The 23492-nt window shown below is 38.1% G+C and overlaps 1 protein-coding gene and 1 non-coding gene across 2 annotated transcripts in view; one reads left to right on the forward strand and one right to left on the reverse strand.

The window, feature by feature from the left end:
• Positions 1–4394: 4394 nt before the first annotated feature.
• On the reverse strand, positions 4395–4466 carry trnaq-cug (transfer RNA glutamine (anticodon CUG)). The gene has a single exon. It is a non-coding gene; the product is annotated as a tRNA-Gln (tRNA).
• Positions 4467–4923: 457 nt separating this feature from the next.
• Positions 4924–23492, forward strand: part of cfap52 (cilia and flagella associated protein 52) — a 40919-nt gene continuing 22350 nt past the window's right edge. Inside the window, exons 1-8 of the mRNA XM_052033011.1 lie at positions 4924–5066; positions 7470–7669; positions 12900–13036; positions 15943–16071; positions 16857–16956; positions 20215–20331; positions 20882–20982; positions 22098–22268. Coding sequence (XP_051888971.1) covers positions 5006–5066; positions 7470–7669; positions 12900–13036; positions 15943–16071; positions 16857–16956; positions 20215–20331; positions 20882–20982; positions 22098–22268 — 1016 coding nt within the window. The 5' untranslated portion in view covers positions 4924–5005. The remainder of the gene's footprint in view (positions 5067–7469; positions 7670–12899; positions 13037–15942; positions 16072–16856; positions 16957–20214; positions 20332–20881; positions 20983–22097; positions 22269–23492) is intronic.

Genomic DNA, 23492 nt, shown 5'->3' on the forward strand with positions numbered 1-23492 from the left:
GATAGCATGTTTCAAGACGAGGTTACCCAGAGCTTGCGAGTGCAGGTGGTGAGAGAAGGGGTAATTGCCAGAGACAGAAACACAACATATGGATACTTCGGGGGGGGGGGGCCTCTGAGACCATATTCTTTAACCAGTATTCAATTCTGAGTACAGGCGGGGGGAGGGGTTTCCCCTGAAGAGTGCTGCAGGTGGCTCTGTTGTACAGGGAGGGGAGCAGGTAAACATTTGTGTGGTTGCAGGGTGGTATGTGGCATTTTGGGTGCCCAGTAAGGAAAACACCGAGCAGCTGCACAGGAGTTGGGGAGGGGGTGGCAGCCAAAGGTTGTATTTCATGCCCTACCAATGAAATAGGCAGATTTTAAGGAGCTAGAAAAGAGATTAAGATGCAGGACCTCCAAGGTAATTTTTGATCGAGTCAAGGTCGAGTTTGTCATATGCACAAGTACATGTATGCACAAGTGCAATGAAAATCTTGCAGCAGCATCACAGGCACATAGCATCATATAAGCAGCATTCACAAGAAAAACAAATTATACACAGTTTTTACAAGAGAAAAACAATTTGAACAAAAAATTAGGTCCACTTTAGTCCAAAGTGGTCATAGTGTTGCTGAACTGAAGTGGTGATTAGGGTTTTGTGGGTTGGTTCAAGAACCGAATGGTTGAAGGGAAATAGCTGTTTTTGAACCTGGTGGTGTGGGACTTCAGGCTTCTGTACCTCCTGCCTGATGGTAGCTGCAAAAAGATGGTATAGCCCGGATGGTGGGGATCTTTGAGTAGAACAATAGCACCAATAAATGTGTGGTTGGAGCAGTGTTGCTAGGAAGATGCTTTAGATTCTTTCATCAAAACCAGCTCTGAGGGTGGCAGGATGCACCTCAACTAAACTGGGACTACATCATCATGGGATAGTTTACTAGTGCTGTTAGGGTGTAAGGAAGTTTTAAACTAATTTGGCAGGGTTTTGGATGCAGGGTGACAATATTAAAAAGGAAAATGAATGCAGGATGATAACATTAAAAAGGAGGGGGAATGGTACAAAATGGATTGAGAGAATTACACACCATCAGAACAGAACCAGACTAACAGAGTACAAAAAGGTTTACAGTGCATTTATATAAATACAAGACACACATTATACAAGGTTGGTAAACTGCAGGATTACAACATTATTGCAATAACAGAGACTAGGCTGAAGGGCAGCAATGTATTCTAAATATACCTGGACACAAAATGTTCAGGAAAGATAGGGAAGGAAGAGGGAGGAGAGTAACAGTGTTAAGGAGAATATTGCAGTGCTGGAGAGAGTGGATGTCCCGAAATAATCAAGGACGGAATCTATCTGTTTAAAAGTAAGAAACAATAGAGGTGTGATTACACTAATGAGACTATTATAGGACACTAGTAGAAGTCTTGAGAAGCAAATTTGCAGGGAAATTTTTGATGCATAAAAGACATTGAGTAGCAAAAATGGAGTACTTCAATCATCCAAATATAGACTGGAATAGCAATAACATAGTGGGGGAAAATTGTTGAAGTGTGTTCAGGAAAACTTGATTGGTCAATTTGCCTCTGGATCAAAGGGGAAGGTGGCATTGCTAGAGTGGTTCTGGGAAATGAGCCAGAGAAGATAGAGCAAGTACAGTGAGAGAACATTCAGGAAACGGTGATCATAGTGTCATAAGGTTTAGAATAGCTGTGGAAATCCTATACACCATCTCAAGGTGAAAAAACTAGCCAATTGGAAAAGGGCCAGTTTCAATGGGGTGAGAACAGATCTGAACCTGGTAAACCGGAGTCAAAGCTTGACAGACAAACCTGTAATTGAATTTTAAAGTGGAGGGAAATAAATATCAGAGCTGCTTAGCTGACCAAAAATGTAGCAAAATATAACAGAAGAAAGTTTATGACAGATCCCAGATTATTACCGTGTGAGAACATGGATGATTACAGAAAATTCAGAGGGAAAGTAGGAAGGGAAATATCAAGGTCAAAGAGATATTGGATTAGGGCCTAAATTGTTATTTTTCTTGTAGTTTAACTTTTATTTATGCTTGCTTATATGTTTGTATAACTGCCTGTTTGTCTGTAAATATTCAGTGGATTTTCAGTAATCTGTAATATAGGTGGTTCTGTTCTTCTGTAGTTTCTTTGTAAGCCTGAGATGTCATGGCAGCGTAAATCAAGACTGTCCTTGTTGTCTCACTGGCTGTGCTTATCAGGGAAGACCCCCCCCCCCCCCAATCTATTCAGCATGAACCAGTTTTCATTATAAAGAAGGACCCTGTGTTCTTCGTTCAGTTAGTGTTAGTCAGTTGCAGTTAGTGTTAGTTATTCCTTTGTTCAGTTAGTGTTAGTCAGTTGCAGTTAGTGTTAGTTATTCCTTTGTTCAGTTAGTGTTAGTGTGAGTTAGTTCTTTGTTAGAGTTAGTGCTGTTTGCTCACAGTTCTTTAGTGCTATTTCTTTGTTATGAACATCTCATAAACGGCTATGATCACAAGATTTACGCCTCATTCTTGACTTCCGAAGAATCTTCTGGACAATATCATCTCCAGATCCAACAGAGAGGTCTTGAAAAAAGACTGGCAGGGAATCCAAAATATTCTATGGGCATGTGAACAGGAAAGGATTGTAAGCAGAGAGATGGGAGCAATCAGAGAACAAAAATGAAATTTATTTAAAGAGGCACCAGATGTGCCTGAGGTACTTCTTGAGTCCTTTACACCAATCCTCATCAAGGAAGAAGATGCTGCTGGAGGCTCAGCAAAGTAAGATATGGCTGATATTTTGGATGGTTGAAAATTGTCAATGAAAAGACACCAAAAAGGCCAGTTGCACTTAAAGTGGATAAATTATCTGGTCCAAATGGGATGCATCCTAGGTTATTGTGGGAAATAGGGAAGGCAAATGCAGAGGCCCTGGCTTTAGTCTATTGATGCAGGGGTGGTGTGGGCGGACTTTGCAGATGTTGCACCCTTGATCAAAAATGGGGTAGAGATAAACCCAGTAACTGGAGGTCAATCATTTTAACCTTGGTGGTAAGGAAAGTTCCAGAAATAATTATCAAGGACATCATTAGCAATCACTTGCATTTGTAGAAAATGCCAGCATAGATTTATTAAAGGCAAATTATGTCTCACTAATTGATAAAGTGTTTTGATGAAATAGCAGAAAGGGTTGATGAGGGAAGTGCTGTTGATGTATATATTAGACTTCCAAAAGGCATTTAATAAGGTGCCACACAATGGTTTTTTTTTAAAGAGGAATGAAGTCCATGACATATAAGGGACTGTGGCGGCATGGATAAAAACATTGGCAAAAGAACAGGAAACTGTAGAAATTAAACCTTGTTTCTTGGACTGGAGGGGAGTGCAGTGGAGTTCCCCTGGGATTTGTAGACAGGCTGAAGGAATGGACGACTGGGTGAATATCTGAACTTAAGTACATAAGGAACAGAAGTAGGAGTAGCCCACCCAGATGTTGAGCCTGCTCCACCATTCTGCTGTGGCTGATCTTCAACCTTGGTGCCATTTTCAGCATTAATGCCCAGAAATCTATTGACATCTTGTTTGGAAGAATACAACAACTGAGCCTAGTCAGCCACCTGAGATATAAAATTCCAAAGGTTTGCCATCCTAGACAGCCTGAAATTATGCCTCCTAGTCCTAGACTTATCAACTGGGGGTGGGGGTGGGGGTGTTGGGAGGGGGGGCGGAATCTTCCCTGCATCTGGCATGTCAAGCCCTTTAAGAAATTTATATGTATCATGGAGATCTCCTCTCATTCTTCTCAACTCTGAAAAAGAGAGACCCATTTACTCAATCATTCCAAATACCATGTAACAAAAACTTTTGTGTTACAAACACCAAAGTAGACAACCTCACATTTTTCCACATTATGCACTCAACGATCATACACTCCACACTCAATGATTTAGGAACAGCTTCTTTCCCTCCGATATCAGATTCATGGGTCCATGAACCCATAAACACTACTTCATTTTTTTTTGCTCTATTTATTTATTCTTTAATTTATAGTAAACTTTTTTGTACAACAACAAATTTGTTTGTACAACAAAACAACAAATTTCACAACATATGTCAGTAATAATAAACCTGATTATGATTCACTGTTTACTAATCTGAAGTCAATTAATTATTTGACTTTTCCCTTATTTTGTAACTACTTTTTGAATACATCTTCGTTGGATCTATTTGTATACTTTGATGACCCATTTACGAATTTATACAGTACTATTTTTACAAAGGAATTTCCTTTAATCATCAATCCATAACTTTAGCTATAAATCTAATCTCCCCAATGAACCGCAGTCGTTTCACTTGGAAGTATTTGGATGATAGTTTGTCAAAACAACTGCGCAGGCATATTTCAAGGTTCCACCGAGATTTGAACTCGGATCGCTGGATTCAGAGTCCAGAGTGCTAACCATTACACCATGGAACCTCCGCTGCTGAGGTTCGACATGTACAGCTCTTTCTATAAATCACCTTCACATTATGTTTCGTTTTCGTTTTCCTTGTGTTTTAATTCTACTGAGTTGGTCGTACAATTCAGCACATTAATGCAGCCAACAGTGCAAGACGTTTGATTACAATTAAAGTAGCTCAGGTTCTGCTGATTGGTTAAGGGGACTTTTTGTTTCTAAATGGTTTTATTCTGACAGGAACTCGTGGAAATTATTTACTGCTTTAACCTTTAAATTTTCAAAGGCCATTTCCGTCAGTGGGGTAGTTACTCAGATGACTTTCCGCAACTATTTTTTAGTTTATTTCACCAGTCTGCATATCACTAACATCACCCCCTCAGTGCGCATGTCTGTAGCAGGACACGGCCCCCTCAGTGCGCATGTCTCTAGCGGAACGCCTTCTCCTTTCACGTAATCAGAATGGGCGGGCAGGACTGCGCATGTGCGCGGTCGCTTAGCGACCGCCTGTACACAAGGAGCCGGCCCCTCGCCGTGCACCTGCTCCGGCTCGACAGCCATGGCCGAGGAAACCGGGGATGTCTCGCAGCTGCAGCTGGAGTCAATCATCGGGTTCAACGGTAAGAGGGCGAGCCGCCGCCCAACACAGGGGCGGGCTGGTGCTGTGGTCACAGCGATGCCCGAGACCCGCGGGGGGGAGCCGACCCCCCCTCTCCCTGCGGGGGCGGCAGGGGGGAGCCCACCCCCCCTCTCCCTGCGGGGGTGCAGCCGCCAGCCCATGGCTCAGCCCCAGCTTCAGCGCCGAGATCCGCTGTCCTGGGTGTTGCTGTACTAACCCAATGTAACTGCACTGTGTAATGAATTGACCTGTACGATCGGTATGCAAGACAAGTTTTTCACTGTACCTCGGTACAAGTGACAATAATAAACCAATACCTCCCTGTCCCCCACGTTATCTGATTCCTGAAGTGTCTCTCGACTTGTACTGAACGAAAGAAACTCTTCTCCCAAGTTTTGCGAAGGACCTAGCGGGGCAGGCAGACTGTATTTCAAAAGCTGAAAATCAAATAGAAAGAACCTGCAGGTGCGGGAAGTCTAAAATCAAAACAGAAAAGGCTGGAAGTATTCAGCAGACCAGGCAACATCTGTGGGAAGAGAACCAGAGGTAACGTTTCAAGTCAAAGACCCTTCATCAGAACTGGAAAGGAGATAAAAGAAGCTGCAAGGAGGGCGGGGGAGCATTTCCAGCATTTTCTGTTTTAATTTAGGGAATTTTAAACCTTTGTTGGCCATAAGTGAGGTGCCAGATGACTGGAAGGCAGTAAATGTGGTACCTTTTTATTCAAGAAGGGGAGCAGGGATAAGCCAGTGATTCCAGATCAATGAGTTTAATCTGAGTGACAGAGAAGTTATTGGGGAAAAAAATCCAAAGTACATGATTAATCTACACTTGGAAAAATTGGGATTAATCAAAACTGTAAGCATGATTTTATTAGGGAAGGATTCTTTATGACTGATTTGATTGAATTTTTCAAAGAGGTACACAAGTGTAATACAGTTGATGTAGTCTACTTGAGAGAGTGGTCCAAAAGGTAAGGATTAAGGATAAGTTGGCAAATTGGATCCAAAATTGGTTTGGTAATCAGACATAGAGGATGATGGTGGAAAGTTGTTCCTGTTATTGGAAGCCTGTGACCAGTGGGGTACCACAAGGTTTGGTGCTTGGACATATACTGTTCATCACACACCTTAGCAATGTGGATGTGAATATTATGAGGTATGATTAGTAAGTTTGTGGTTGACACAGTAATTGCTGGTTTTGTTGATAACGAGGAGTGCAGTCTTAGGCTACGGGATGACATTGCTGAGTTGTGAAGATGCTTAGAGCAATGGCAGATGGAATATAAGTCTGATATGTGTATGGTGATGCATTTTGGGAAGACTCATAAAGGTAGAACATACCGTATACAGTGAATGTTAGAGCCCCAGGGAGTATTGAGGAACAGAGAGACCTTGGTGTACAACTCCAATGATCCCTGAAGTGACAGCACAGTTAGTTAAGCTGGCAGTGAGGGCCTATGGTATACCTGCCTTCATTAGATGGACTTTGAATATAACAGCAAGGAGTTATGGTTCCAATTTTGGAAACTTCCTCAATCCTGATTTTAAATCATTGCACAAATGAAGATAGAACCTTAAGCTATTACATTTTCTCCCTAAACGTCTGTCTCTCTGCCTCTTTTCCTTCCCTTTATGATGCTTCTTAAAACTTACCTCTTTGACTAAGAACCATCTGTCATAATACCTTTCTATGTGGCCTGGTGTCAAATTTTGTTTTTTTAGAAGCATGATATAAATGCAAGCTATTATTAGCATTTTATGTTCTGCATACAGTGTTCCACGTTGAATGTATAATCCAACTCTTTTATAATCCCACTGGACACTGGTTGAAATATTCATGTTTTGAGAGCATGGTATAATACAACATAAATTACTGTAAACATTTAACCTTAGAGTTTTTAACTCGCGGGGCTTTGCAAATTCATGGTTGATCTCTCCAAGGAGTGAAGTCTTATAACTAAAAGAGAAATTGATCAAGCACTCGTTCCCCCTACCAAGAAATGTTTAAGGATCTTCAAATGAAGAGAAAACCCCTGACTATAATCATATTCTTCAAGAAAGCCCAGACCCCCTTCTCTCCTCCTAGACTCTCCTCACCATCGTTCACCTTCCTCTTCTGCCTCTCTGGACACTGATTATTTTAGGCACAGTGACTCTAATACCTCATCACTACCTTTATTATTGTACATTAAAGTATGTTTATTAACAGTGTTGTATTACTATTTATTAAACTTTACATTCATATTGTATTTAATTTTTATTGACTATTTGCTATTTTTGGATTTCGCAGCTGCTTCTAGAAGTATCTCCTGCAAAAATTAAGGGTTGTATGTAACTAAATTCAGAGATTCTTAAATTTGGTGCAGATTAAACACTGTGCAACTATATTTTTCTGTTTACAGGCAAGGTGCCTTCTGGTTTATCTGTGCATCCTGATGGTGAAAATATAATTTACCCCCTGGGATGTACAACTATAATACAAAATTTGAGCAGTAGCCAACAGGCTTTCCTGGAAAGTCATACGAACAATATCTCCTTTGTCACTGTTAGTAAGAGTGGAAAGTATATTGCCACAGGACAGGTCACCTACATGGGTTTCAAGGTAAGAAAAATGTATTCTAAAAGCAATAAATGGCCAATGCTGGAGATCTGCAATGAGAAAAAATATATTGTTTTCTCGACTTTACCATGAGAAAATTGAATACAGTAATCAATGGGGAATGTAGAATATTAGGAACTTGAAATTATTCTTTTTACAAGGCACCATGGTTTATGACTGTGAGTGGGAAGAAAATGTAAAAGGGATTTGTTTGTCAGGGATATAAAGTCTGTCACTTCTTAGCATTGAAAGTTTGCTATTATCCTTCCTGACAATTAATTCTACAATCCTTAACCAATATAATTAAACATCTAGAGTTAGAGATATTTGGGGAACAGGGATAACCATAACGTAAACACTTCTTAGAGTTTATTAACTCCTATTTTTGGTTTTGCCACAGGAAGCCTAAAATAGGGACCAAAAATGATTGTATATATATTGTACAAGCAATGTACTTTTGTGTTTGAGGTTTTAATATTGATATTTTTGTATTCTGTGTTTCCAACTCTTCAAGGAATTGCATTGACAGGGAAATGTATGTCTGTGATTAGGGAAATGTGCATGGGTACACAGGAAAAAAGGGCATAAAATAAAGTTGATTTTGGAACCCAGACATGACTGGCTAACATATGATAGATTGATCCACCATGATGAATGGCAAGTCTAGACAAATCCCACTGTTGGTCTAGTTTTATGGAAGAGAATTGTTTGAAGGTGCAAGGAAGGCTTGATCTTTAGTGTGAGAAGTGTGAGAGTAAGCTGTGAGCCTGTGGAGTGATGTGTACTGTCTGGTGTTTTGAATCGTGTTTTTTTTTCTGGAGCAATGAGCATGAGTAAGAGCTGGCTGTACCATGTATGGATGATAACATCCATTCTAAGTCTTGTGTAGTTGAAAACTTCAGTAATGGCAAATTTTGGACATTGCATTTCTGGTGGTGTTTTACAGTGTAGAAAAAGCACTGGTGAACATGAAAATCTTGTCAAATAAATGAGATGATGATACCAATACACCTGAATATGTGCACAAAACCCTTCCATTCCACATTAAAACTATGTTCAACAATGAAACAATATATTTTTGGAACTTCAACAAAATATTTCTTTTCTAAGTGGTCTTCAGGGGATGGCAGTAGAGTATGGCAGAAGAGCATGGCAGTGTCGCAGTTAGCATAACACTAATACAGCACTAGCTACCCGGGTTCAATTCCAGCCACTGTCTGTAAGGAGTTTGTACGTTCTCCCTGTGTCTGCGTGTGTTTCCTCTGGGTGCTCCACTTTCCTCCCACATTCCAAAGACATACGGATTAGAAAGTTGTGGACATGCTACGTTGGCGCCAGAAGCATGGCGATACTTGCGGGCTGTCCCCAGAACACTCTACGCAAAAGATGTACATTGAAGCACACAGTGAAATACATGTAACTAATAAAGATGTAATGATGATTTCAAAAGGCTACTTAGCTTAAAATTGACATAGACTTTCTCTCCCCTAAGCAGCAGGCTAAAGATCCTGATTCAGTTCTCAGTCTAAGTGAGACCTTGCAACAAGGGCTTAAACAGAACAAAACAATATTTAATAAATCAATGCTGTCATCATAGTGAAGCCTTGTACAAATATGTATGTTATTCTCCATAACTCATACACTTTTCCCACTTTTCATTCATACCTCTTGCTGCCTTATAGTTACTACGATTGGAGACTGAATGCATCTGTTTAGATCTTTCCATTTCCAAACCTCACAGGTGACCATTAAGTGGGCTACCTGAGAAGACTTGCAGGCAAATACTATATGGATATATAGGATCAGAATAATACAAAGGAGGTCAGACGGGGACATAATAATCTCCTTTTAATTCAATGGAATATTTAACTATCAGCTGCAAATGGCCATGTCACTTGATCAAGAAATACCTTCAGTTGTCTGCTGTAGTCCATCTGGCCTATCAATCAAGATAATTGGTGGTAAAATACTACTGCTGATTGAGGATTGGCAGTGGACAGAAAACAAAATGTAGGAATAGACTAGTGTTTTTCATGTTGGAAGACAATAGCAAATTGGGTGCTGCATGGATCACTGCTGGAGCCCAGCTGTTCATAACCTTTATCAGTGATTGGCATGAAGGCATAATATTTACCATACCGAGATTCAGGGAAGCTTCAAGGGGATAGAGGCAGGTTAAGTCAATGTCAAGAACTTGTGGAAGAATATGAAGTCATCTACTTTGGTAGAAAAAATTTTGCTCCCTTCTCAGTATTTTTTAACTTTTAACAAAATTTTTAAATGCAGGATATAGCAGCCCAATTGATAGGCACCCCTTCCATAACCATTTACTCACTTCACCACCAATCCACAATAGCACCAGTTTGTATCATCTATAGGATGCTCTGCAGCAACTCTCAAAGACTCCTTACACTGCACTTCCCAAACCCATGACCTCTACCAGCTAGAAGGACAAGGGCAACATAAGCATAGAACACCACCATCTGGATATTGCCCTCCAAGCCACACATTATCCTGAGTTGGAAACATATCACCATTCCTTCACCATCACTAGGTCAAGTTCTTGGAACTCCTTCCCTAACAGCATGTGAGAATACTCGACATCTCAAGGACTGCAGCTGTTCAAGAAGGCAGCTCACCACCACCTTCTCAAGGGCAATTAGGATGGGCAATTCAATGCTGGCTCAGCTTGCAAAGCCCACATCCCTTGAATGAATAACAATGATTAAGAAGAAATTAGGACCATGAAGTCATACTGTGCAGAAGCAGGCCCTTCAGCCCAGCATGTCCATGCCAAGCATCAAATACCCATCAGTGCTAATCTTATTTGTCAGCACTGGGTCCGTTGCCTTCCACGCCTCAGGCAGTGCATTCTAGATCCCAATACTCTCTGGTTGAAAAAAATGCTTCTTTAGATTCTCCCTAAACATCTTACCCTTGACTGTAAACCTATGCAATCTGATAATAGCAATATCTTCTGTGGGGAAAAGTTTCTGACTGTCTATCCTATCTATGCCCCTCATCATTTTGGATACTTCACTCAGGTCACTTCTCACCCTCCTCCACTCCGAGGAAAACAAACCCAGCCTATCCAGTTTCTCCTTATAACTGAAACAGTCCATCCCAGGCAATGTCCTGGTGAATCTCCTCTTCACCTAATCCAGTGCAATCACATCATTTCGATGGTGTGCTGGCCAGAACTGCCCACAGTAGTCCAATTATGGCCTTCACCTCTTGGAAAAATTTAATCAAATTGGTAAGGCAGAATCACCCCTAACAAAGCCATACTATCTTTGATTAATCCCTGCAATTCCAAGTGCAGGTTACTTCTGTCTGTAAGATTTTGTTTAATATTGCCAATCACTGACTATAGACACACCTCCAATAATTACTTGGCTCAAACCTCCTGACCTTCTTGAATAAAGGGTTAGGAAGGAAACAGCACTGAGATAAAAGATCATTCATGATCTTACTGAATCAAACAGGCAGCAAAACCATATGGCTTCCTCCTTCTTCTATTTATTCTAAAATTTCTCATTCTATTGCCCCTTATTCATGAGGGGCACGGACAGAGTGAATGCATACAGTCTTTTTCCCTAGGCATAGGTTTACAGTGAGAAAAGATTTAAAAGGGTCCTGAGGGCCACTTCTTCACAGAGAGGGTGGTGTATATATGGAATGAGCTGCCAGAGGAAGTGGTTGAGGCAGGTACAATAACAACTTTTAAAGGACACTTGGGCAGGTACAAGGATAGGAAGGGTTGAGAAGGATATGGGCCAAATGCAGGCAAATGGGTCTAGCTCAGATGGGCATTGTAGTCAGCATGAAGTCAGACAAGTCAGAAGAGCTTGTTTCCATGCTGTATTACTCTATGACTCTGAAAAATTTGCATATGTATATAATAGAGAATATTCGTGTTGCCATTTTTAGTGCAAGCCATGTCATTCTATTTTCATTACATTGATATGCTATCAATATGTTCCTAATAATATCAAAACCTCTTAAGTACAACAGTCCAAAAGGTTTTACACAGGTTCCAGCTACTCAGTGTGCAATGGTGGGAGAGCCTTAAACTGTGCCCTTCCTGTAAAATATTTGTAGCAGCTGCATTAAACTTCATTGTGTTCAGTAATCCAGGATCAAAGAATGTACTCATTGCACTGGAAGACCAGTGAGTTTCAGCCAGATCACAGGGTATGAGCTGTATGTATGTCTTCCAACAGCAGTCATTATTTATTTTTGTAAGACCATTGCATCTCTTTCCAGAACAACTTGGCAAATGCACATTCCAGAAGTAGATAGATGATGGTCTCATTCCCAGGATAGCTGCCTTTAAGGCAACCTGTAGTGGTACTGAAACACTTATTGTGTCTGAAGGATCAGCCAGAAAAGTGCTGCCAAGGTCTAAGTGCTCGTTTGAAAATTCTGGCAATGCGGCATCCTGCCAAATGATTTGACCGTCTTTTCCAAGAACCATCCAACATGATTGATTGTCTTCTTTGCCTGCACAACTTTGAGGACATTTCTGTACAAGTAACTGTTTGATTTACTTATAGTCAAGCTTGTTCTTCCAGATTTAAAATTCGACTAGATAGGGGCAGGTAGTATACCACAGTCCAGGTGAAAGGAATATTCCACAGCAGCATGCCCACATTCATCCTTTGCATCTTCGGGAACAGATAGAACCTCTGCACTTCTTTTTTGTGTAGTCAGGATCTATGCACAGTTTGTGGCTTATGGTAGTTTACTATCTCCACTACAGAGAGAAAATAATTGCAAATCTGGCAACTGAACTTCAAAGTCTTCATTCTTCAGTGAAGTTAGCTGGTTCCTTCATTCACTTAAGGACATTCCTTATGGATCTAGACAGATTATGCATATGAATTACTTTATGTGCAAATGGGGGAAGAAATTCAGGAAATCTGCCTTAATTGACCTAACAACCTTTTATCATAGGGTACTGGAGAGTTATACAAAAAATTGCTGGAAGCAGATTTCAGAAAAGGATTTTAAATTGCTACAACATCCATAACAAAACTAATATAATACCTAACGGTTGTGGTCCTTTTTTATATTACCAGTTTTCAGTTTTCTCAAGTATAGATTTTTTTACCATTTAAAGTAAACTTAAAAGGGAAAATGTGGAATATGCACCATTACAAAGGTTTAACATTGCAATTACTTTAATGTAGCATATTCTAGACTGAAAGCCAGGCCTTGTTTGTCTTTGCAGGCTGATATCCTTATCTATGATTATTTTAAAAAAGCAGTTCATGCAACTATGACTCTTCACCAAGCCAAAGTTGAAGCATTGGCATTTTCCCCAAATGACCTCTATTTGGTATCTGTTGGAGGTCAGGATGATGGCAGGTAATGGCATATGATGAGAATCAAATAAAACATTGCATTAGAAATTGCCAATATATATCCTTTAATAGACTGTGCTATAGAAAAGCTGCAGATGTAACAAAACAATGTTAAATTATTTTGACATAAAGTTTGTGAATAAATTGAAAGGGTAGAGCCAACCTCATTTATTATTGCTTAACATAATAAGATATTTGAAATCAAAATGGGAATTTAACAAAATAACATAGTTATAAAATAATTAATTTAGCAATAGTAATGATTTACTGAATTATCTCTTGGGCAATCACAAGTGGAAATAAAAGACTGATCCAAATTCCCCACAGTCTTGGCCCATATTTATTCTATCAACATAATAGAAAACAGATTATTTTGTCATTATCACTTTGGTGTTTGCAGGAGGCTGCTTTGGGAAAGTTCATTGCCCTGCTTCCTATATTACAGCACTGACAGCACTTCCAAAGACTTTTGAGAGCTGCAAAGTCTTTGGGATGTACCAGGGTCATGAACAGTGTTATCTAAGTGCAAGCCTTTCTCTATTCAGTTGTATAAGTGTTTAATCATCAATTAATTTCACCATATTATAACAATTTTAAATACTGATCCCAGAGCATATTTATATTCATTAAAGAGCTAATATTTTGCTGGGTCTGATGAACATTATTGATGTAAAACACAATCTGCTTCTGCAAGATGCTGCCTAACCTGTTGAGTGTTTTTCTTTCTGCAGTTTTCTGGTTCTAGTTGAAACATCTACAGTATTTTCACAGAATCATACATTTATTGTGGACCAGAAGTAGGTAGTTCAGTGAATCAAGTCCATGCCAGCTCGCTGTAGTGCAGTCTAATCAGTTCCATTTCCCTGTTGCCCTGCAAATTCTTTTCCCTAGCTTACCTATTCAGTTCTCTTGTGAAAACCCTGATTGACTATCTTGTATCACTCTTTCAGTCTGTGAATTCCCATATCATTGCTACACTCTGTTTTTCCTTATGTTCACTCCTCCTCAACCACCATCGTGCACTGCCATAGTCCACCTACCCATAGCCCTCCTCCTTCTCATTCCACCCTCTCCACCAAATATCTTTGGCACTTCACTGTAAATCTGTGCTGAACATGGAATCTTCTGCTAACCTTTACTCTGCTTATCCTGTCTAAAATCATCATGACTTTGTACACCTCAATCAAATCTCCTCTCAATCTTTTTTTGCTTTTGTGAAACACTTAATGCTTTAATGGTCTGACATATTGGAACAGTTCTTATACACTTTTTATTTATGTTGTCAATTAATTCTACTCACGAAGGAAAACTGGAACTACTCAATGGTTCAAGCAGCATCTGCGGAGGAAGGAACATAGCTAATGCTTCCATCAGTAACCTTTCTTCAGAACCCTATTTACTGACTGATTAATTCCTTTGTCAATATTTCAGTGCTGTCAACTGTGACTTCTCAGTTAATTATTAATAGTTGGCAGTTCATGACTATGCTGTCTTCTTTGGTAATTGGCAAGAAAACATTAATTCATTCAGATCAGTAAATTGGTAGTGTAAATGCTAATACAATCCAAACGAGTTGACATAAAATAGTTTGGTGAGTCACTATTTAAACTTAAATAAAGGCAATTATGATGGCATGAAAGCCACACTACCAAGAGTGAATTGTCAAATTAGGATAATGGATCCTTTAGCTGAGAAAAATATTAAAGATAATATCATTTAAAGATAAGAACATAATTACATCAAAAAGTGGCAGGAGAGAAGATTGGACAGAAAATTTTAAAAATTGGCAAAAAGTGACATAGGTCAATGAAGAAGGAAAATATAAAAAAGGAAATCCTATAGATATTTTAAGTAGAGTCAACAAAATAGCATTGGTCCAATAGAAAATATGTCTGAGGAATTAATATTGAAAGACAAGGATGTAACAGATAAACTACAAAAGCTTTTTTTTGTATCAGTCTGCACAATAGAGGATACAAGTAACATTGCAGAAATAGCATTAAATTAGGATTTGGAAGGAAGGGAGGAACTCAGGAAAATTACAATCAGGAAGGGGTACAGAGCAAATTGTTGTAGTTGCAGGCAGACAAGTATCTGGACCATAATGGACTTCATCTGAGGGTCTTAAAAGCAGTGGCCAGTGACATAATTGATATACTGGTTTTAATTTTACAAAATTTCCTAGATTTCGGGAAGGTTCCATTAGCAGAAAATATCAAATGTAACTACTTTATTTGAAAAGGGAGGGAGACAGAAAGCAGGAAACTACAGGCCAGTTAGCTTAACATCTATCGTAGAGAAAATGTTAGAAGGAATTACTAAAGGTGCTGTAGCAGACAACTTAGAAAAAATTGAGGTAATCAGGCAATCTCAACTTGGTTTTGTAAAAGGGAAATCATCTTGATCAACTTATTGGAGTTTTACCAAGATTTTCAAATGGCATTTATTCAGATGTTATATCAAAAGTTACTATGAAAAATAAAATAAAAACATGGTGTAGGAAATAATATATTGGTGTGGATAGAAGAGTGGTTGGCTAACAGGAAGCAGAGAGTAGGCACCAATGGGCTTTTTTTGATTAACAAGAAGTAATAATATCATGAAAGGTTTAATGGCATTAAGGTGAAGTGAAAGAGTTAACAATGGGAATATTTCTATCGGAATATTAATCCTAGTGTTATTATACTGCCCCGTAACATAATAAATTGAATTAAATGTGTGTTGTTGTTGTTGGAACAGAATTCAAAGCAAGATTCAAGAAAATAATGAAGAATTACAACGTCTTCTAATTTCTTATTTTTTCTCTGTTTTAAACTGCTCAAAAGCTTGAGATACTATAGTTTCTATCTCTGCTGGACTTCGTGACTATGAAACGTGAAACAAATTAAGTTTTGCTTTGTCATTTTACAGTGTTGTTATTTGGAATGTTGCAACAAAAACATCTATCTGTGGCCATCCTGCTACTGTTCCTACTGCAGGAAATGCACTAGCTGTAAAATTCGCCAACCACATGGATGATGTCTTTGTTACAGCAGGAACGTAAGTTGGAAGAGATTTCCTAAGTGTGGTTTATGCTGAGGTGATTCAGAAATATACTGAAGTTTCTTTCTCAGTCCTCTTGTTGGCAACTCACGCTGAGCTTCATTGAGAATTTCTTTAATATATGCTGTAACAGAAATAGTAGCTTAAAGCAAGCAGAGATTGGTAGAGGCAATCTTGGAACTCATATAACACATACTGTCATAAGTTTTAAGATGTCCTTAATCTTTCGTGTTATGAAAATTAAGGATTGACAAGCTAATGTACATTGAGCACAGTCTGTTTAAGAAAGTCCATCAGTGGAAACTATCCTGTGTTTAATGTAATTTAGGCTGTAAAAATATAACAATGGTTAAAAACATACAGTACCATTCACAGTAATGTAACATTACTAAAAATGTTAAATAAAAGATATTTAGAAATCACTTATCATGCTAATACTAGATCCAGTTAGCCTTCAGTTTAAAATTATACCCATTTCAAATGGGAAGAAATGTAGAAAATTCCAATTCCAGTTTTCCTTTCCCATTTGTTTGAACTTAGTTTATTAGCTGAGTAGGGTTTCAGTAACTCTTGCTTGGAGAAAATAATTGAGGAAATGTATCTATAATTGTATTTTGATGCCAATCACTATAAATGTGCATTTTCTCAGATTAAGTTAATAATTCAACTTTATTCTTCAGCTGCAATTACATAGAAATGTTACAGGAAATTCTCTTTTATTGGTATACAGCTGAAAAATTATAAAAATAATGAAATTGTATAAACTTGCTTCCCTTTTGTAGTGGTACACTTCGTCTCTGGCTCCTGGACTTACCCAACAGAAAGATTCGTCCCACTGAATGTCAGACTGGAGTGTTGAAAAGAATGATCAACTGTATTGAAGTGAGCTGCAGTTTTTAAAGCCCAATTCTTTCCAAGTACAGCTGTAATACAAATCTTAAATGAGTACTATTTTGTGTTTTGTACTATTTGCATCAATTTGTTTTGTCTGAAACAGGAAAATGCTACAAATCCCAGTAAACCTAGTTCCTTTTAATGAATGAACCATATGTACCAACCTTAACAGTGAGGAAATTTACACACCTGATCATTTTCCCATGTGACCATGATATGGCAGAATTTTACATTGAGATTGAAATTGATTTATTTCAATCTGAAACTAGGGTCTTAAATCTAGACATAGAAAACTGTAGATTTGAGGGGCAAATTGGCTGTACTTGACTGAGAAACTCCATTAAGATCTATGATGGTAGACAAGCAATGGCTAGCAATTAAAGAAATAATACGTGATTTACAAAAAAGTACATTTTCCTTTATGGTACAAAATCCCACAGGAGAAGTGGTCCATCTGTAGTTGACAGGAGAAATTAAGGGAAGTACTAAATCATAAGACCAATAATACCAGTGAACCTGACCACTGGGGGCATTACAGAACTAGGCAAAGGAGGATGAAGAAATTGATAAAGAAAGGCAAGGTAGAATATTAAAGACTAAGTGGCAAGTAACATGAAAATGGATTATAAGAGCTTCTATAGCTATATAAAATGGTTCATGACTCCAGCCATACACCTAACCACCTCAGTCATTTGACCCCTGGCTCCACCCCCATACCTCAACACCTCAGCACCCTGGGCCTCAAGTCCCAGTTACACACACACACACACACACACACACACACACACACACACACACACACACACACACACCCCCCCTAATCACACTGACTTCCAGCTCCAGCTACATAATGAACCATGTCAGTCCCTGGCTTCCCACCCCCCAGCCCCCTGTACACCTAACTGTATTCCAATAACAACTCTAGTCACACACTAACCATGCAGGTCCCTGCATGAGAATGTGGTTAGGTTTGGAACCAGAGGCAGGTACTGTTGTGTCAAAGTCACACATCTATGAGAGACACAACACTGACAGCTGATGAAAGGTTTACTTACCTTTATTCAAACTCTTAACTGCAAAGACAAAATGCAAGATCTCACAACCTGCATTGTACACCACCCATCAGGACACAAGGTGATCAGTCTTAGAATTGTGGTACCCAACATTCTCTGAATCCCGGTCTCAGGGTTCCTCCTTCCTGAGTGTTGGTCCCAGATTCTTGTGCTCTTCTGTGATTTAGTAAGTTAAATCTGTTCACAAGACCCATCTTTCTCTTCTTCCTTCATCCTCCTCCAATAAGGTGATACCATGTCAATGGTTCATTTCCAGGTCTGACCCATTTCATCCATCTTTGTCTTGATACAGGTGAACTATTGGTTGCTGCAATATCACCTCCATTTTCCACTGCCACTCAGATATGGGGAACCTATGGAATTGATTTCTGTGAACTGTTCAAAGACCTTGTTCCCCACATGGGACTGATGACCAAACAGCTTCACTTTGCTGTCTTAGCCTAGGCTTCTAGTTGTTTCTTATTACCATCTTTGAGACCTGGATGCCATTACAGATGCCTCATAGTAAACACATTGTTTCTTATTTCATCCAATTTATAGCTTCTGCTGAATGAAATTGAGAAAATGTTACATTGCGCTATTGTTCCTTAACTCATGCTGGACGAAATCATCCTATGGTTAATCCTTGAAATTCTTTCCTTCCATTACGTTATTTATAAATCTCCTTGCTTATACTTTCTTAACATTCTCAGAGAACTTCATACATCACTAGTCGTCCTTGTATATGACAACCTCCAAATTCTGTTCTGCAATGGCTGCTTTAACTCTTTGACTATCACAGTGACCAGGAGAATGGTTAGGTATGTGTCTGGAACTGGGAACTATGAGCTTCGTTAAATGTTGGCTGTTATCACCTTAAAATATTAACTTCTGTTGAGATTTGGAATTGCTGGGTCACCTTGCAGTAAATTGTCAGTATAACACTAGGAATATTGCTACTTACAATTGATCTTATTTATCTATTAAATTATTTTTTACTTTTGCCTAAGATCAGGGAAATTCAAATATTTTGTTTTAAGCCAAACTGTGAAGATGCTGGAAACCTGAAACAAGAACAGAAAATGCTAGACACATTCAGTGGGTCGGGCAGAGAGAAATATTATTAATTCTTCAGTGTTTCTAGGATTTTGTTTTTGTTTGAGATGTTTTATTGTGTATTGATGTTTTTGTAAAGTAGTTTTCCATAATAGTACAGATTTATTGACAAAACTTTAAACAGAACATTTTTCCATTGCAGACCAGGCATGATTCCATCAGAGATGGACTTTACTTTCTCTCTGTATCTGTCATCTTGAGAGCTTATCAAGGAACTTGCTCAGTATCTTCTTCAACTGCTCTACCCTAACTGCTCTGCCACCAGCCTTCCTTAACACAGAGGGGGTTAATCTTTAAAATCTCCCTTCCACCCATTCACCCCTTGGACTGGTGGCCCAGTGGAATCTGTCACTTGATTGAATGAACAGTATCCAGTGTTATTATCAGGTGTTAACCAATATCGAAATATATATCGTTATGGCACTAAGGAGTAGAATTGAGATTTTATCACACTATAAGGTTTTGGACTGCATAGTCAATGTATCTGTATACTATTCGGCTTTTTTCATTTAACTTAGACACTTTAGTGTGTCTAAATTAAATGAGAATTCAATTAGTCATTTTAGTGTGATTCAGATAAAACAAAGGGAGTTCAAATTGGACCCAACCATATTCTTAACTGGACAGAGGTGTCAGTCTAAGGCATTTAATAATATGAAAGCAAGATAAATCAATCTTAATTGGTCTCCTTTTTAAACTCCTTAAATGTTCACACTCGCTTAAGCTACTTACTTGGCTAGTGATTGTTCAAAATGTTGTTACAGATCAGCCATAATCTAATTCAAAGAAGCAGGCTCAAGGGTCTGAGCAGCTTATTTCATGCCCTAAAATGAGAGGCCATATTTGATGAAGAATGTTTTGCTTTAGTCACATTTCTGTGTTATCAATTAATTTTTGAGTACAGAGCTGTCAGATGTTACATTAGGTTGGAGGTGAAGTAAATCCAAATGTTGATCTTTATTGCAAAAATGAAGTTTGTATAATTATTTAGTTGAATGTCTGTTTCTTTCAACTTTTAACATAAATGTTCCATTTGCAAAGAGCAGCTGACCTGGTTTATTCACTTCCCCACTGATAGGTAACAAAGGATGATAGTTTCTTCTACTGTGGAACTACTACTGGTGATATTTTGATGATCAGCATGAAAACTGGTCTTCTTAACACTTATGGGCCTACTAAGGATAAATTCAGTTTGGTAAGTTGGAATGATTAGTATTTTTTATAACAACAATCATAACATTGATTTATGTAGGATCTTTAATGCATCAAAACGTCCCAAGGCCCTTCACAATTATAAAAAAAAGCACAAGTTTCGAATGCAGGTGTAAGGGCGGATGATGGAAAGATGTTTAAAGAAATGCTGTAAAAGAGGTGAGAGAGTTTTTAATGACAAATTTCGGGGTTGGAATAAGAAAGATCATGAATGTATTGGAAGAGTCAGGTCTGGAGCTAACAAAGGCATGGATGAAGGTGTCAGCAGTATGTGAGCTTAGACAGGGTGGAGACAGGCAATGGATGGAGATGGAAGTAAATTTATTGAGGAATCCTGAAAAATAAGGAGAATAGACAAATGTAAAAATCTTTACTTCACAAAAATGTTATCAAGGTAACTAGAATGATTATAACTTCTCTAAGAGAATTGATCTTGTAATTTTTCACTCAGTAAAGTTGGTATGAGCTATAGTTGTATTATTGCTGATGTGAAATAAAAATTTCTGATGTTTAATCTCTCTTGTTATCTGCAGGGAGTTACTGCTATAGTAGAACTGAAATCAGGGGATCTTCTTGTTGGATCTGGAGATGGTATTGTAGCTCTGTGCAAAGCACCAAGCTTCAAATCACTCAAGTATGTTTGAATATATTTAAATAGCTCTTTCTTAATCTTCTGTAACAACAATTTAACTTACTGTAATAACAATGACATAAATAGTATCTAAAAGAGGAATTTCAAAAGTAATAGAAGTGCAACAGTTTTCTGGTGTTTTATGAAGAAATATACAATTTGCACTTTTAAAATAGTTCAAAATTTCTTGGGATTGCATTATTGAAATGAATTATATTTGTCTTTCAATTTAACGTGAAATTTTATAAGACATTTGCAATCAATTTCTTTTGAAAGCAGATTTGTAAATTGTGTCTTTTCTTTTCCACAACCCATCACTAGAACCCTCACCATCCTTTACAGGGAGCAGAAAGACAATCTGCTCTAGGAATTTGGTAGTACAACTGTAAATTAGCATTAGAATTGTGTAATAGTGGTCCAGATGATTTACCTTTGTTTCTTTTCATTTCCTATAGTTCCCAAGATATAGATTAGGCTCACCTAATCAAGCTCTCATAGTTTTTGACATCAGGGTTAATGATGGAAGTTTTTAATTTCCTTGTTAGCAAGAGATATAACAACATCATTCACTTGATTTGCATTTGCACGTTTAAGTGAAGCGGCATGTTGCTGTGAGCCTGCAGTAACGCTGGGTGGTATAATAGGAGTGAGTGCCATTTACGTTATTTGCAACTTGTTGTGGCACTTACAGTAACACAAATTGAGAAATCATGTGTGCCAGCCTTTGCTATTCCATCCATTAATTTAAAGATGCTTTTAACATTTAAGTCAATTTTGTTATCTTTGTTGGTATCCAAAAGACTAGTTTTTTATGAAACACTTCCTTTCACCTTTTGTAGTTCCAAAGACCTCCATTATGTCACAATCTTAGATGTTATTGTCCAGTTGTAATGTTTTTAAGCTATATAGAAAATTAAATTTGCATTCAGCCTTTCAATAAAATATTTCTAATACTCTTCTGTTTGTCCAAAATGGGTATATTTTACTATTACTGATGACAAAAATTCAGTTTATATGACATGCTAATGATACTAGATAAAGCTAGATGACCTGCACACAGCATACTTTATTCTGTCTGGAAAACTATTGTAAGTTCACAATACTTTTTGTCATTACAGAAAAATCCATGTGGACGGTGGGATTACTTCAATCAGTCTTCGTGGTCAAGGACACCAGTTTTTTGTTGGTACCCTTACCTCCCAGATATATCGATGTAACTTCACTGAGTTCAAAGAGGAGCTGATTACAACATGTCACTGTGATTCTGTCCTTGATGTAACATTTCCCTGGTAGGTTTGTGGAACTTATACTCTGTTATCCATCTGCAATATTTAAACAAGAAGGATTAATAAAGTATTTTATTTTCAAGTTCTTTACATGGAAACCATAACTTGATATCTTTGGGGTTTATCTAATCACTGTTGAAGACTACTGAGGTTTTAAGATCTTTGTGTGGCAGAGGGAGAAATGCAGAGTTAGAGAATCAGTCTTCTGATAAGCTGAGAAATGACTGGACCATAGACCAAAGGTGTGATTTTCCTCTGGTGCTACCAGTTGTGTTTAAAAAAAATTAACAATGGAATTTAATTTCACCTGGATGTAATGTGCTAATAGCTGTCAAATTTACTGAGTCACATAATTCATATCACATTCACAGATCCAATTGTAGCTTTGAAAGTATAATAAAAATGCTGCTTGTGAGAGATGCATGTAAGTGAAAATTAAGGTTGTGAATAATAAAGGATCATGTCACAATGGCAGAATTCTGAAAGCCTTCAGGAAGACACAAAAGGCACTATAACCCAGTTGAGAGTATATCTGATTTGTTTCTGTCACTTACAATGACACTCCCCATGATCCATACCAGCAGATTTCCTTGTTTCGCAAAGCTCCGTATCAGGTTTTCTCTTAACCATTCTCTTTGAAAGTCCTTCTTCAAAGTCATTTTCAGGTCAGTAAATCAATAGCTGTCACAGTTCATACTAGAAAAGCTATTCATTTCAGTTATGTTCCTGGGACAAAAAATAATTAAAGCTATTGCATCAGAAGTTCATTGCAACCAAATGCTAGGAAATAAAAAGCACTAAAACATAAGAAGTATGGAGCAATAATAGTATTCAAATTGTAGAATAGTTAGTGATTCTGGTTGAGATCGAACAAACTTGGAGTCTCATTTAAATTGGAAATTGATTTGAATTGCCAGAGGTAGCATTAAAGATGGAAAAAGACACGGGAGGTATCAGAACAACGTTTCTGTGTTATTTAAATCGTGAAGTGAAATGACAATACCCTTTTTTCCTCCTACTGGTGTACATTTGCATTTTGATGAGGAATATTAGCCCTGGCTGTCATGAAAGACTGGCTTCTGGTGACAGAATAGGTTAGGAGACAGTTGAAGAGATCTAGCTTAAAGGGCGACAAAACATTTTCAGTTTCTTTACCACCATCATCACAAATTAATTCATTGCATTCGTACTGTATAATTCAGTACTTCATCCAAGCCATTAATTTGA

Source organism: Pristis pectinata, chromosome 18, assembly GCF_009764475.1.
Source record: "Pristis pectinata isolate sPriPec2 chromosome 18, sPriPec2.1.pri, whole genome shotgun sequence".
Classification (NCBI taxonomy): Eukaryota; Metazoa; Chordata; class Chondrichthyes; order Rhinopristiformes; family Pristidae; genus Pristis; species Pristis pectinata.